This window comes from Perca fluviatilis, chromosome 5, assembly GCF_010015445.1.
Source record: "Perca fluviatilis chromosome 5, GENO_Pfluv_1.0, whole genome shotgun sequence".
Taxonomy (NCBI): Eukaryota; Metazoa; Chordata; class Actinopteri; order Perciformes; family Percidae; genus Perca; species Perca fluviatilis.
Genome location: NC_053116.1, coordinates 35,816,889 through 35,833,035, shown reverse-complemented (window position 1 = coordinate 35,833,035; position 16,147 = coordinate 35,816,889). Strand labels below are relative to the sequence as shown.

The following is a 16,147-nucleotide window of genomic DNA, read 5'->3' as shown; positions in this document are numbered from 1 at the left end:
ATACAGTCTAAGTGTCAGCCTTATTATGCTTCTTACCGACTTTCTGTCTGGAAACAGGAGTGGAGGCCTACTAAGAATGGATTGGTGGACGCCTGCTCAAACACATGCTTCTCTGTCTGCACCCAGTCGATATCCTGGAGAGAGGAGGGGAGACAGACGGAGACAGAGATGCCAAGAAGGAAAGAGAATGTATTAACAAGGAATTGGTCTGATCAATAGACTTGCTCTGTGGTTAAACAGACAGAGGGAGATACACCATGCCATAGATAAAAATGTAGTCAGTCTTAAGAACAATCCTCACACTCAGGATTTTTCTCAGACTGTTAAGTTCCTGTTAAAAGGACAGACCTTGCAAGGTATGCCAAATGATAACTGGTCCAGCAGTTAGTCATTGACACGAATAAAGGCTCAACATAACCTTTTAAAAATGACACCCAGACATAACTATATATATATACACATATACATATACATACATACATACACACACACACACACACACACACACACACACACACACACACACACACACACACACACACACACACACACACACACACACACACACACACACACACACACACACACACACACACACACACACACACACACACACAACCGGTCAAAAGTTTTAGAACACCCCAATTTCTTTAGTTTTTTATTGAAATTTTAGCAGTTCAAGTCCAATGAATAGCTTGAAATGGTACAAAGGTAAGTGGTGAACTGCCAATTTCAATTTAAAATTGAAATTGTGACACCCCTAATATAAGCCAAACCCACATTGTTCAATCCAAATTTGTCAAGGCATTTGACAATCCAAATGTTCGGACAAATAACATTGGGACAGTTAAATAGATTTGTTACCTAATTCAGTATTAGAAGCAACATTTTAATAAACAATAAAAGACATTGAGTAGAGGCACTGATACTGAAAGGAAACTTTGACATAGACGGATCTGAAAGGCTATAGTAACACCAAGAATCTTTCAAGAATGGATCAGTAAAAAGAAAGAGCCATATACAGTACAGGCCAAAAGTTTGGACACACCTTCTCATTCAATGCGTTTCCTTTTTATTTTCATGACTATTGACATTGTAGATTCTCACTGAAGGCATCAAAACTATGAATGAACACATATGGAATTATGTACTTAACAAAAAAGTGTGAAATAACTGAAAACATGTCTTATATTTTAGATTCCTCAAAGTAGCCACCCTTTGTTTTTTATTAATAAGGGAACAAATTCCACTAATTAACCCTGACAAAGCACACCTGTGAAGTGAAAACCATTCCAGGTGACTACCTCATGAAGCTCATTGAGAGAACACCAAGGGTTTGCAGAGTTATCAAAAAGCAAAGGGTGGCTACTTTGAGGAATCTAAAATATAAGACATGTTTTCAGTTATTTCACATTTTTTTGTTAAGTACATAATTCCATATGTGTTCATTCATAGTTTTGATGCCTTCAGTGAGAATCTACAATGTAAATTGTCATGAAAATAAAGAAACACATTGAATGAGAAGGTGTGTCCAAACTTTTGGCCTGTACTGTATACATTACAAACTGTCTCAAGTGCCTCAGCATTCTGTATTAATAGTCTGTGGAAATTAGTCTGGATCAATGGAAATATGGTTCTCAAAATCCCTTTGCTTCGGGAAACGACGACAAACTTTGAGCTAGCAAGCCACACATTGAAAATGGCAAGCTCTGAAGAAAGTTGTAGTTGTGTAAATATGCAAATATAATTAGTGATCTATTCATTTATATTAATGATGCCGATTTTGTACTTAATGTCCCAAAAGTGTGTACTTTAATCTTTATTTTATTGTATATATTACTGCAATCATTTGGTGGACTGAGTCAGCTGTGGTTTTAATTTGCTAATACTTCTGTTATAGAGAGCGGTGAGTGTTTATCCTGAGGCGGGAATGTTTCATGCTGATTTAAAGTGTCATTAAGTTGATGATGGTTAATGTTTTATGTGATCTACAACAGAATGTGTCTTAATCTTGAGTTCCCAACGGTGTGCTCCAACACCTTATGGTTAATTTATGACATCACAATAGAGACCCTATTCTGTGCACTTGATTTCAAATTGCTTGTAGTCAACTCATTATGAGTTGAGGAATTTATAATTATGCAGAAAGCACATCTCATATTGGTCATTTCAGCTCCTTTAGTTTTCTGTAGGAGCTCTCACAAGCTTCCTTTGATGTCAGGCAATTAAAAAAGTACTAAGAGATGAATTATTAAACTAATGTGCATTATTAGAGCCATGAATAAATTCATGTCCAATCACAACATTAGGAAGACTCTGTAGTTTCCTTAAATCCTTGTTACTAGGGCAAAATTGCATCCGTCTTAGAGTCAAATTTGTTTTGTTTTTCAGCTGACCAAAAGGGATTTGAACATTGGATTTGAATATAGTGTTATACAGTGTAATATGTGGAAAAGAAAATCATATTATAAGTTGATGAAGGAAGTGACATGATTTCTGTTGTTCTGGATTAGTTGTGCAGATGTTGGATGATGCAGTAGCTCTGGACAGTGATCCAGTGGTTTGGGCTTTTTCAGGAGTTATATGTTGAGCAATACCGCCATCTAGTGAGTTTAAACAACACAAACGCTGCAAAGTCAACAGGACACAGCACTTCTCTCTCTCTCTCAATGTTGTCTTTGATTCTTTTGTTTTTAAATCCTTTTAACCCTTGTGTTGTCCTCGGGTCAAATTTGATCCGTTTTCAATTTTTTTTTATATCAGAAATATGGGTTTCTTTCAACCAAGTTGCCCAAAGTTAACTTGGATGTATGGATGAACATTGTATGGAAACCATACAACATTCTCAGACATAAACTGTGATTTCCTCAACACCCTCTGATCTTAACTAGTTTAATTTTTAAACTAAATATAGTTATTAGTCTAAATAATAAACAAAACAAATGTGGTAAAATGTAATTTAAATTAGGTTTATTGACCAGGAATTTAAAAAAGCATTGAAAAAAATGACAAAAACGTTTAAAAAAAAGCATCAAAAGCATAGAAAAAAGCGTCAAAATCTTCAGAAAAAGCGGCAAAAGAATTTCACTTACATGGTCGACAACACTAGGGTTAAAGATACAGTCTATGCAAAACACATAGCCTAGTAACTGAACTTGCTTAGTCTTTATATTCCAATAGTGAACTCGGCAGAGGTGCAGCGGCCTGCAGGATCATTTTGTAAAGACTGTATGCTTTACAAGAGACACCAGCCATGTCGGAGATCACACTCCAGTTTTGCTTTTTTATTTAACAACTATTTTGTTGTTGCTCTTCTTCAGCTATGCTAACCACCAACTGAATCCCGCGCTGTACTTCACACACAGACATGAGACTGATATCCATATTTTCAAATGACAAAAAACACAAAACACTGAATTCTGCACTCAAGCAGGCATACAAAGCACTTTATCAAACAACAAATAAAAAAGTATTCATACAGTATACACTTGCGTTAAAGGTCCCATTGCATGAAAATTTCACTTTATGAGGTTTTTTAACATTAATATGCGTTCCCCCAGCCTGCCTATGGTCCCCCAGTGGCTAGAAATGGTGATAGGTGTAAACCGAGCCCTGGGTATCCTGCTCTGCCTTTGAGAAAATGAAAGCTCAGATGGGCCAATCTGGAATCTTCTCCTTATGAGGTCATAAGGAGCAAGGTTACCTTCCCTTTCTCTGCTTTGCCCGCCCAGAGAATTTGGCCCACCCATGAGAGAGAGAGAGACATCATGGCTTTCAAACGAGCAAAGTGGCAGTTGGTCAAGGCCACACCCCCACCCTCCACCTTGCCCCCCCTCTCTCCTCCTCAATAGCTACAGACACAGAAATGGCACATCCTAAGGAAAGCTCATTGTGGGACTGGCTCTAGTGGCTGTAATTCTGTACCAAGGCTGAATTTCGGGAAAGAGACTTCAGATACAGTATTAGGGGACCACTAAGGTCTATATAAAAGAGACTTCAGATACAGTATTAGGGGACCACTAAGGTCTATGTAAAAGCATCCAAAGAGCACCATGTCATGGGACCTTTAATAGGTTTCAAAGATTTTGTGATGAGATGTTGGGTAGCTACAGCGTAATTTAACATTTAGCATGCACATGAATAAAGAGCGCATCTGACGTTAAGCTGCTGATGATATGAAACAAAGCACACAAAGTGGAAATTGAGTGAAGTGGCTTCCACTTTCCCTTGTTGTAGTTTAGCGGATGACTTATGATTACACACAGTGGCCACGTGCATTCAGTGCATTCTGTATTGAAACCACATCAAATGAAGGCTTATTTAAATAAAGACGAAACCAACTGCTATTCTGAGACAACAGCAGAGAAGTAATGCCCCTTTGTTCACTTTGCTATCTACTGTACACTGTTGTTTGGTTTAATAACAAGTGTACCAAACTGTGGACATTCAGACTGTCTTGTACAGTATCAACCAACTCTAAGAAAGTACCTTGGACGTGTTTATGTACCTGTCCTCCCTGCTCCTGTCTCACATCCTTGACATTCCAGTAGGGCTGGATCCGAAAATTTGACTTTTTTATTTCCGGATATTTCTTTGTTGGGTAGGTATTCCATTTTCAATGTTGGGATTTGAATATTCATTATTTGTTTTGTTTTTCCTTTTTAATACTGTAATAAAGTTGAGACAGAACCAACTTTTGGAGAAACGCAACCCGACGTCACGCTGCGCTGGCCAATCGTGTCACCGGCGATCAGACTTGTCTGTCTGTTTTGTGGCGGTGTGAGAGTCCCGTACAAGGAAACAGGAAACATCACTGCCTCTACCGCTGCCACGAGAAGCACAAAAAAAACGGCATTCGGGACAGCCCTACATCACAGTTGTACTAAGTGTCTCATAGGGTTGGGGGAAGAAAAATAAATAAATCGGAAATCGTATGTATCGTGATTTTTTTAACGATTTTTATAACCGATTCTTTTCCCTAGAATATATATTTTTCATTTATTTTTATTTACCAATGATTCACCTTCAAATGTTCTGTTTATACGGTACTGCTGACAGCGACTACATTATATCGGTTTCCAGCAAAACAGACAGAAAGCAGAAAATGCAGAAAATACATGTTACGTTCTTCTTTACAGATTAAGTAAACGTCAGACTGACGTCACTGATGTGATGTGCATTCTTCTTAGAAAACAATTAGTTTTTAGAAATGTCTCATGATATATTGTCTCTAGAAGTGTATTATTCAACTTTTTTTCCAAAACTAGTTTTGGTTAAAGAAGGAAAAGAAAATCGCAATACTCATTACCAGGGACGGACTGGGACCAAAAATCGGCCCTGGCATTTTGGCCTAGACCGGCCTACCACGTAAGGTCACAAATACCACCCGTCCTTGCGCTCCCCTGAATATGTATACCAACTCCTACTCCTTAAAACTACTAACGCCATGTAAGGAGTAAGCAAGAATCAGTGAGAGTTGACACATTCAATATTTCAAAAAAGTGCCATTTATTAATACAATAAAACGGTATACTCCTCCATATATTGTTATAATTTCACAACTGCAGAGGCCCTGTGCTTTAATTTGAAGAGATACCAGTGCACTTATCCAAACTAATGCAATCATACAGTAGCACGCCTACTTCTTTTATTATTGTAGTGTTATCATCAACAGTTTGTTCACCACTTGTTTTTGGCTCACTTTTATCAAGGGGCAAAGTAGGGGGTGTTTGTGTAGGGACAGAAAACCGAGCCTATGTGATATTTCTGACTAAAGTGTTTTGGGCCAGCCCATTGTCAATTGAAAAAACAATGGCCCGCCGATCTAGGCCTACCACTTTTTGTTTAAAAAACAAAGTGGTCCGCCCAAAAAGCACGTCGGCCCACCGGGAAAGTGCCCAGTATGCCAGATGGCCAGTCCGCACTTGCTCATTACTGCCGAGCCGCAATACTCCTAGAATCCCAACAAATGAAAATCGCAATACAAATCAAATCGGCACCTATGTATCGTGAAAGAATCGAAATCGGGACAAAAGCATATTGTCCCAGCCCGTCTCACCTCATCGTCGTGGACCAGCTCCTTCTTCACCACCTTCATGGCGTACACCTGCTTGTTCTTCTTTAGCCGAACCAGCAGCACCTTGGCGTAGCTGCCGCGCCCGATCACTCGGATCAGGTCAAAGTCCCCCAGGCCCAGAGCCAGGTCCTGGGACAGCTTAATGCCGTCGATGCCATCCACCACTGCTTTAATGTCCTGGAGGGGGCCAGAGGGCTGTCAGTGGATCGATACATTCACAACACATATGTAGGCTAGAGTTTAATGATCAAGTAGCAATGCTTACCAAATTATTATTTACTATAATTAAGAAGATTTGTTTTCCTTTTCCCAAATATGTAATATGTGTATTGTATTAAAAAATACATTATTACAGCTTGTGACTGCAGTCAAAAGAAACCTACTTGACAAACTATAGGAGCAAAAGAAATGAAACTCTGAATCTCTTTTACATGAATGACAAAGTAAAAATATGTAGGTTAGCGTTTTTGTATGAATGTCTTTATGTTTATGTTTTAGGTAGAAGAACTATCAAGTAGCAATGCTTTCCAAATTATGACTTATTATTAATTAAAGGTCCTATGACATGCTGCTTTTTGGATGCTTTTATATAGGCCTTAGTGGTCCCCTAATCCTGTATCTGAAGTCTCTTTTATATAGGCCTTAGTGGTCCCCTAATACTGTATCTGAAGTCTCTTTTATGTAGACCTTAGTGGTCCCCTAATACTGTATCTGAAGTCTCTTTTATATAGACCTTAGTGGTCCCCTAATACTGTATCTGAAGTCTCTTTTATATAGACCTTAGTGGTCACCTAATACTGTATCTGAAGTCTCTTTTATGTAGACCTTAGTGGTCCCCTAATACTGTATCTGAAGTCTCTTTTATATAGGCCTTAGTGGTCCCCTAATACTGTATCTGAAGTCTCTTTTATATAGACCTTAGTGGTCCCCTAATACTGTATCTGAAGTCTCTTTTATATAGGCCTTTAGTGGTCCCCTAATACTGTATCTGAAGTCTCTTTTATGTAGACCTTAGTGGTCCCCTAATACTGTATCTGAAGTCTCTTTTATGTAGACCTTAGTGGTCCCCTAATACTGTATCTGAAGTCTCTTTTATATAGACCTTAGTGGTCCCCTAATACTGTATCTGAAGTCTCTTTTATATAGGCCTTAGTGGTCCCCTAATACTGTATCTGAAGTCTCTTATGTAGACCTTAGTGGTCCCCTAATACTGTATCTGGAGTCTCTTATGTAGACCTTAGTGGTCCCCTAATACTGTATCTGAAGTCTCTTTTATATAGACCTTAGTGGTCCCCTAATACTGTATCTGAAGTCTCTTTTATATAGACCTTAGTGGTCACCTAATACTGTATCTGAAGTCTCTTTTATATAGACCTTAGTGGTCCCCTAATACTGTATCTGAAGTCTCTTTCCCGAAATTCAGCCTTGGTGCAGAATTACAGCCACTAGAGCCAGTCCCACATTGAGCTTTCCTTAGGATGTACCACTTCTGTGTCTGTAGCCTTAAATGCAATTGAGGAGGAGAGAGGGGGTGGGGGCTTCGCTCTTTCCAAGCCATGATGTCTCTCTCTCTCATGGGTGGGCCAAATTCTCTGGGCGGGCAAAACAGAGAAAGGGGAGGTAACCTTTCCCCTTATGACCTCATAAGGAGAAGATTCTAGATCGGCCCATCTGAGCTTTCATTTTCTCAAAGGCAGAGCAGGATACCCAGGGCTCGGTTTACACCTATCACCATTTCTAGCCACTGGGGGACCATAGGCAGGCTGGGGGAACTGGGGAAAAAAACCTCATACATTTTCATGTCACGGGACCTTGAAGAAAAAAATATTTGTTTCCTTTGCCAAATATGTAATATGTGTATTGTATTAAAAAAAATACATTATTACAGATTGTGACTGCATTCAAAAGAAAGGAACTTATTTTACAAACTATAAGAGCAAAAAATATGAAACTCTGAATCTCTTTTGCATGAATGACAAAGTATAAATATGTGGGTTAGCATTTTAGTTTGAATGTTTTTACGTTTGTTATGTTTTTGGTAGAAGAATTATCAAGTAGCAATGCTTTCCAAATTATTACTTATTATTAATTAATAAATATGTAATATGTGTATTGTATTCAAGAAAAACATTATTACAGCATGTGACTTGAGTCGGGCAAAAAATATGAAACTGGTAATCTCTTTTCAATGAAAGCCAAAGTGAATCCTGTAGCGAATCAGATCCCTTCTCACCTCTGTCTCTGCGTCTTCGGTTTTATCCAAGGAACAGTTGTGTGGTAAAAAAGATACTGCAAACGACAGACACAGAGAAAGCCACTGAATTAGGACCGTTTGGAGACATTCGTAATGTGACAGAATCGAATCAGCACTGAAAGGTTTAACGTGTTGCTCCTTTCTTTGGCCAGTAGAGGGAGGCAGAGGACACCGAATTGAGTCCAGCCATCAACGGGGAATAGCAAACTAGGTCAAACCCACAGAGCATGTCATATCAGGGATCCCCACACCGACCCCCACATCAGCCCAGGCTCCTTTTAATAGGATTTAGGACTGTTGTTTAATGGGATCCCATCAGAGAGGCGTAATGTGGTTAGATAACAGCTGAGAGTTACACAAGTGAAGATAGTGAATGTGAGGTGAAGCTACCAAAGTCTAAAGTATCCATTCATTACATCATGTGTATCGGCTGTACTTTACATGTAATATACAGTACAAATAGTGTCCACTGGAAACACTGAGGACACATTTTAATGTCATACCCCTTTTGTAGATAAATGTACAGCTCTTTATCGTTGCTAATTTAAACTCACGGGAGCTGTGTTGCATTACATTACATTACATTACATGCTTTTATCCAAAGCGACTCCCAATGAAGTGCTTTCAACCCTGAAATTACAAACTCCAGACAACAAGTAGTAAGTGCAAGTAAATTAGCTTCAAATAAGCCAAATGTTAAGTCATCTATGTTGTTTGCATGTATTTTTGAAGCTGTTGCTGTCATTTGGGTTCCGCTGCCACACTGCTTGAAATGTGAGGAGCAGGTTTGGGATTTGACAAAGTTTACATGACAGAAAGCTAATAAAAATTGCATGCCAAATCAGGGCTCAGTTCCATAAAGAGATCTTAGAGTGGTCTGTAAAAAATAGAGACCTACCGGACTGACCTAAACGTTTAGCCACCCCACCCATGGTAACAATCAGTGAGAAAAAAAAAGAAATAACAAAAATACATGACTCAATTAGTGGTTGTAACAACCCGCATGGTTACCTGTTACGGTATGTATATATATATATATATATATATAAATAATATAATATATATATATATATATATATATATATATATATATATATATATATCACATACAGTAACAAGCCAAAAGTTTGGACACACCTTCTCATTCAATGTGTTTCTTTATTTTCATGACTATTTACTTTGTAGATTCTCACTGAAGGCATCAAAACTATGAATGAACACATATGGAATTATGTACTTAACAAAAAGTGTGAAATAACTGAAAACATGTCTTATATTTTAGATTCTTCCAAAGTAGCCACCCTTTGCTTTTTTGATAACTCTGCAAACCCTTGGTGTTCTCTCAATGAGCTTCATGAGGTAGTCACCTGAAATGGTTTTACCTTCACATGTGTGCTTTGTCAGGGTTAATTAGTGGAATTTTTTCCCTTATTAATAAAAAAGCAAAGGGTGGCTACTTTAAAAAAATATAACACAGTTTTCATTCATACTTTTGATACATAATACAATATGATGTTCATGAATAATCAACTTTTAACCTAGACTACTAATGTAAATATAAAAAAATAAAAATATAAATATATATATATATATATATATATATATATATATATATATATATATATATATATATATATATACACACACACAGACATATATTACAGCGAAAAACTATCCTGAGCCATACTAAGTGCTAGTGACAGCTGAGTGACAACTAATTGATTAGTCAATTATGTTTTCAAGCTCTAGTCTGAAGATGTAAGGCAAATATTGAGCGTGTATAGTACGTACCTTCGACATAACAAAACACTGGAGCCAATAACACGGCAGCATTCTACTTGTTTAAAAAAAAAGAAGAAGACAGTCTTACTTCCGTCGGTGTCCTCTGTGTCATCTGGTGGAAGGTCCACTTCTTCACTCTTGGCATCTGAAGGGGGCTCCTGTGATGGCATGACTGGATCCTGAACAAAGAGATTAAAAACTTCAACAAATTCTTTCGCGAGACACCCCCCCAAAAATCCACTCAAATATCCACTCATGGTTTTAGGCTCCTGGTCGAGTGTATGATGAATCATGTTTGCAAGGAAAGCTCTGTTTGGAGAGACGCTCTCAGCTAATGTCCAGACATGCTGCTGCTCCCAGACTCTAATGACAATGTGGAGGTTTCACAGGGGGTGGCGGGGGGTGGGGTCATCTTATCAAGTCACTCATCTGATACTGAAGATGTCGGGTTGACGCTTTGATCAGTGGTGGAATGCAACTAAGTACATTTACTTGTACTGTCCTTAAGTACAAACTTGAGGTACTTTCCTTGATTCTTTTCTTTTCATGCCACTTTCTACTTCTCCACTACATTTCAGAGAGAAATATTCTACTTTTATCTCCACTACATTCATCTGAGAGCTTTAATTACTAGTTCATTCAGAAATTAAGATGTTTGCACCCAAAACACATGTAGTTTATAAAATATGAGGTTTTATTATAAATTAAACTACTCAGCAATATACAGGCCTACAAGTCCAGCTGACATGATTAGCAAATGTATCACTTAGTTGATTGACAGAACTGTTTCCAGTTTCTAAAATGGGGGGATTTTTCTGCATTGAGTACTTTTCCTTTTAAGACTTTAAGTACCTTTTCCTGATGATACTTACATACTTTGACTTAAGTAACATTTTCAATACAGGACTTTGACTTGTAACAGAGTATTTTTGTGGTATTAGTACTTTACTTAAGTAAAGGCTCTGACTACTTCTTCCACCGCTGGCTGTGATCAAAGTAAGCTAAGTACCAGAGCTACATTGATCTGAGTCTGGATTTGGGATCTTTGTGCCTGGTCAGATGCTTTGTGGTTGAATGGATTGATTACATGGAGCACACCGGTTTGCTGTCACTAAACTTAGTGCATCATTTCAAAAGAATGTGAGGAGGAGCTGCAGAAAGACCAACAGGAAGTGTACCAATAGCTTTATCTGTGTTGTGCTCGAATGCATTGATTGCTCATCAATATGTCTGTGCTACCATGGCCGCACCATACATTTCTTACACATTCATTCAAACTAATGAATGCTGACTGTGACTGGGAGATGGGGATCACAGGGCTACTGAGGAAAATTATTTAAGTGCTAACTATTTTTCTGTCCAAAATAAAAACAGAAAAACTTTGCGCGAGCGTGGCGTTTCTGTTGCGTCTCAGCTGCGTGGCGGTTGCGTGGATTTTTCTGTGTCCTACACACCAGAAGCGTGTCTGACGCGGCGCTGCTCCTGCTGCCAGGTACAGGGAGGGCTGACCTCGGGACGTAGCGCCGACAGATTCAAACTCTGAAAAATGGGTAAATGAGCTGTCTGTTTACAACAACTTTGTGTAGCTGTAAAGAGCCTATATAGCCTATCTGATGTTGGACCGTCACTCAGAACACACACTACGTTGTTACTGTAGCCTATCCTACCCTTTATATATAGCCTACTGATTTGATTAAAGCAAGACAACGTCAGCAGTATTGACTGCAAAATATGTTACAGAATATTTTGTTCTGTATGACAGGTGCAATATTTGAAAATCTTTTCTCTGAGATTTTTTATTACATTTATATCGACATTGATGTCCAAACCTCGAGACTTTCAAACATCAAGATGTCATTTATTAATATGCATTTGTGTCTAAATGAAATATAAACATATTTTCCTATTCTATTTTCCATTTCTCAGCCGCGCCTGAGACATGGGAGCCGAAATAGAAACGGACATGCCACACGGCTGACACGCTCATGCGACACGTCCAGTGTGTAACCGGCCTTAGTGTTCCTTGCACAGAAGATGATTTCAAAAGGTCAGCCTGGCATTTAAAGAGTAAGATCAGAGCTGTGATTCTATTTCTACTGATGAAAAGAAGCTTTCCACTGTTATTTCCACATTATTTAACCATGGCGAAAAAAACTGCAACAACCCTAGACTTGACGGTAGTTTATCACAACATAAGAATAAAAAATAATAAAATATACATCAATCTACAGTATTATCTGTAACCGCTTATCCTATTCAGGGGGCAGCTGACATTGCGGGATGGCGGGGTACACCCTGGACAGATCACCAGACTATCACAGGGCTGACGCACATGGAGCCAGACAACCATTCACACTACGGGGCAATTTAGAGTCAACGGATAACCTAATAACACCTGCATGTCTTTGGAACTGTGGGAGGAAGCGGGAGAACACGAAATAAAAACCCACGCTAACGCCGTGAGAACATGCGACTCCACACAGAAGGGCCCAAACCTCTTGCTGTGAGGCGACAGTGTTAACCAGGGCGTGATTTTCCGGGGAGGGTGCGTGGGATTTCCCCCTTTCTGGTCTACATGTCCCTGCCTATGCTGAATCATTTTTATCCCCAGTGGGGACAAAATGTACCCTTTTTTTTTTAGCAAAAGTGGATATGGACACGCCCTACACGCACCTGCGCCAGGTGCTTCACGGCGTGCGCTTAGATCGTTAAAATAGGGCCCATAGTGCCACAGAACGATAAAATCGTAGTGGCAGTTGTTTAGGTGACTGTGAGCCGGCTACAGGCACCGCCAGATGACGGTCCTTTCAGTTAAGTTTAGGCACCAAAACGACTAGTTAAATTTAGGAAAAATATCGTGGTTACAACACTCCGGAGGAACGAATGAGTGTTTCCTCGGTAAAAGTAATTCTTTTTTTTCACCGCAAAGTGAACTCTGTTTTATGTTGACACCACGTTGTGCTATTTTATTTTGAGATTATTTTCCATTCAATATTGAAGTGCATATTGAAGTGTTTGGCATGCCTGGCCGAAGTGGCACTATATCCGTGGTATTGGAAGGGGGATTTAATTCTTGCATTTTGTCTTGTTGTGCATGATCAAAAAACATCCCCTCCTCTGCTTTTTTCCTAAATCGCACCCTGGTGTTAAAGTGATGGTTCGGAGTAATTCACCCTAGGGTCCTTTGCACCATGACCTCGAGCCAAACACCCCCCCCAGAAGCTTTTTTCACCTGGGTCTAACATTGGGAGAGTTAGCTAGAGTAGCGTTATCAGCTGAATAGCTTAGCGCAGGGGCTAATGGACCCACGTTTGTATCTTGTAAGTTACCCCACTAATAATGCCCGAAATGATATCAAACGTCTACAAGTAGTACAAATAGGTTATGCTCTCATAAAACGATGGATTGGAAAGTTTGTAAGTACACCAGAAGTTTATGTAAATAACACTTGCCTGCTGGCTTCTGCTCTCTGCTGTTGTTGTTGCTGCTGTGAGACGAGTGCTTAGGGCCGTCTACAAATTAAAACACCGAAAAGAGATGCAACAAAAATATTTTTTAATTTAACTTTTTTTTAAAGTAAGTGCTGTAGTATAACTAGCAGAAGACAAGTAATAATTGAGGTAAGTTTGGAGACATTACCTTATTTAATCATTAAATTAATAAATATTTTTGTTCTCTCTCTTTTCGGTGTTGTAATTTGTAGACGTCCCTAAGCACTCGTCTAACTGCAGGTAGCAGCAGCAGCAGCAGCAGCAGCAACAGAGAGCAGAAGAGAGCAGGCAAGTGTTCATAAACTTCTGGTGTACTTACAAACTTTCCAATCCATCGTTTTATGAGTACATAACCTATTTGTACTACTTGTAGACGTTTGGTATCATTTCGGGCATTATTAGTGGGGTAACTTACGAGATACAAACGTGGGTCCATTAGCCCCTGCGCTAAGCTATTCAGCTGATAACGCTACTCTAGCTAACTCTCCCAATGTTTGACCCAGGTGAAAAAAGCTTCTGGGGGGGGTGTTTGGCTCGAGGTCATGGTGCAAAGGACCTTGGGTGAATTACTCCGAACCATCACTTTAACCACCGCACACCTCTGGGCCGCCCTTATAATAAATATACAGTATAAAAAAGAAAACCGATGAGGCAAGGAACACGAGCAGTCAGGTGTTCAGACAAGCTGAGAACAGACCCCCAGGTTAGACTAACATATTTGGAAAAGAAAAAAAGGCTGAAGAGTAAAATGATCACCTAAACTGTGATAAGCAGACCCACTTCCTACTTTAACCTTGATCTACTTTATGGTAGTTTTCCTGTGCAATGAGGGATTATTACCAACCGGTTCACACTTTGTATTTTATTATTTTAGGTGGTATTGAATCTGGCTAAACTGTTAGCTTCTTTACAGGAGAGTACGTTGGTGATAGTAATGAAAGCTATGAAAATGAGACCCACGTTGTAATAAACCAGAATTATGTTTTAAAACATAAAAAAAGACTTGTCTACAGTTTAGCATAAAGCAGCCTTTGCAGGTCATGAACGTGTACAGTATAAGCAGCGGTGGAAGAAGTATTCAGGTCCTTTACTTAAGAAAAAGTACTAATACCACACCGTAAAATACTCCGTTACAAGTTAAAGGTCCAGTGTGTAACGTGTTTAGTTGTTCATTCTCAAAATCTGTGTTGCCTGTTCACAGACTTGTCCTTTTTCATGAATATTTACCACCACCACCATCAATTCCAAGTATTCCTTTTGGCTTGAAATTTTACATTTGCATTCGCATGAACTGGGTTAGACGCTCCATATTCGTGCTCCATCTTGAAATACGTTAGCCGGTAAGGGACATACAGGACATACTGCTCCGCCTTTCGCTGTCACATGATAAACTCACAGGTGCTGCTAATGGGTCATCAAAAAAAAGCGTGAAGGCTACCGTAGCTGTAATACGCTCTTTGAACTGCGTGGTGTGAGAGAGTTGATTGCGATATATGATCTCAACGCTAGATGGGAGAAATTCCCACACATTGGACCTTTAATGTCCTGCACTGAAAATGTTACTTAAGTAAAAGTGTGTAAGTATCATCAGGAAAATGTACTTAAAGTATAAAAAGTAAAAGTACTCAATGCAGAAAAATCCTCACATTTTAGAAACTGGAAAAGACCCAAACAGTTCTGTCAATCAAGTAAGTGTTTAATGGTCTAATCATTTCAGCTGGACTTGTAGGCCTGTATATTGTTGGGTAGTATAATTTATAATAAAACATAGTATTTTATAAACTACGTGTGTTTTGTGTGCAAAAATCTTTATTTGTAAAGTAACTAGTAACTAAAGCTGTCAGATTAATTTCAGCGGAGTAATAAGTACAATATTTCTCTCTGAAATGTAGAAGTACAAAGTGTCATGAAAAGAAAAGACTCAAGTACAAGTACCTCAACATTTGTACTTAAGTACAGTACCTGAGTAAAAATACTTTGTTACATTCCACCACTGACAATACGTACTGTATACAATATGTGTAGAACTTGTGCTATTGTCACATAATACTGTTACAAGCAGGGACTGTAATATGCATCATTCATGTCGACACGTAAGCGTGATTCCCAATTGTGCTGAGAGACTGTGTTGCTGTCGGATATGACAGGCTGGTAGGTAGATGGAAACTTTGTACTATTTTCCGTCACAAAGTAAAAAAAAAAAAAAATCTCCCTTTGACACACAGCTCTACAACAAACACATACTGTAAATAAAAAAAATAAAAAAAACCTGTACAGATTGCTGACCGGGTGGGACATGATGAAATACTCACCATAAGCCTTTGGCAGGTCTGAGGGATGAGTCTGTGACAGCGCTTATGGACCAGCAGTTTGCAGTTGATACACTTGTAGCCCTGCCTGCCCAGCCCCCATATCCTTTCACTACAGTGGCCACAGTAGGCTTTCTGTAAGACACACACAGCACAGGACAGGACACACTCACAGGTTAGTCTTTAACTCACACACTTACTGATACAATCACTAAAAAAATCACAGGCTTAATGC

At 39.0% G+C, this 16,147-nt stretch overlaps 1 protein-coding gene across 4 annotated transcripts in view; it reads right to left on the bottom strand.

The window, feature by feature from the left end:
- prkcz (protein kinase C, zeta) overlaps nt 1-16,147 on the bottom strand; it is a 136,694-nt gene that overhangs the window by 45,714 nt on the left and 74,833 nt on the right. For all 4 annotated transcript variants that reach the window (XR_005639218.1, XM_039800650.1, XM_039800652.1 and 1 more), the window contains 5 exons: nt 15,916-16,047; nt 10,201-10,291; nt 8,310-8,365; nt 6,059-6,253; nt 37-134 (listed from right to left, as the gene is read on the bottom strand). Coding sequence is in view for 3 of the 4 variants with exons in the window: in XM_039800650.1 (XP_039656584.1) it covers nt 37-134; nt 6,059-6,253; nt 8,310-8,365; nt 10,201-10,291; nt 15,916-16,047 (572 nt within the window). In the remaining variant the exon portion in view is untranslated. The remainder of the gene's footprint in view (nt 1-36; nt 135-6,058; nt 6,254-8,309; nt 8,366-10,200; nt 10,292-15,915; nt 16,048-16,147) is intronic.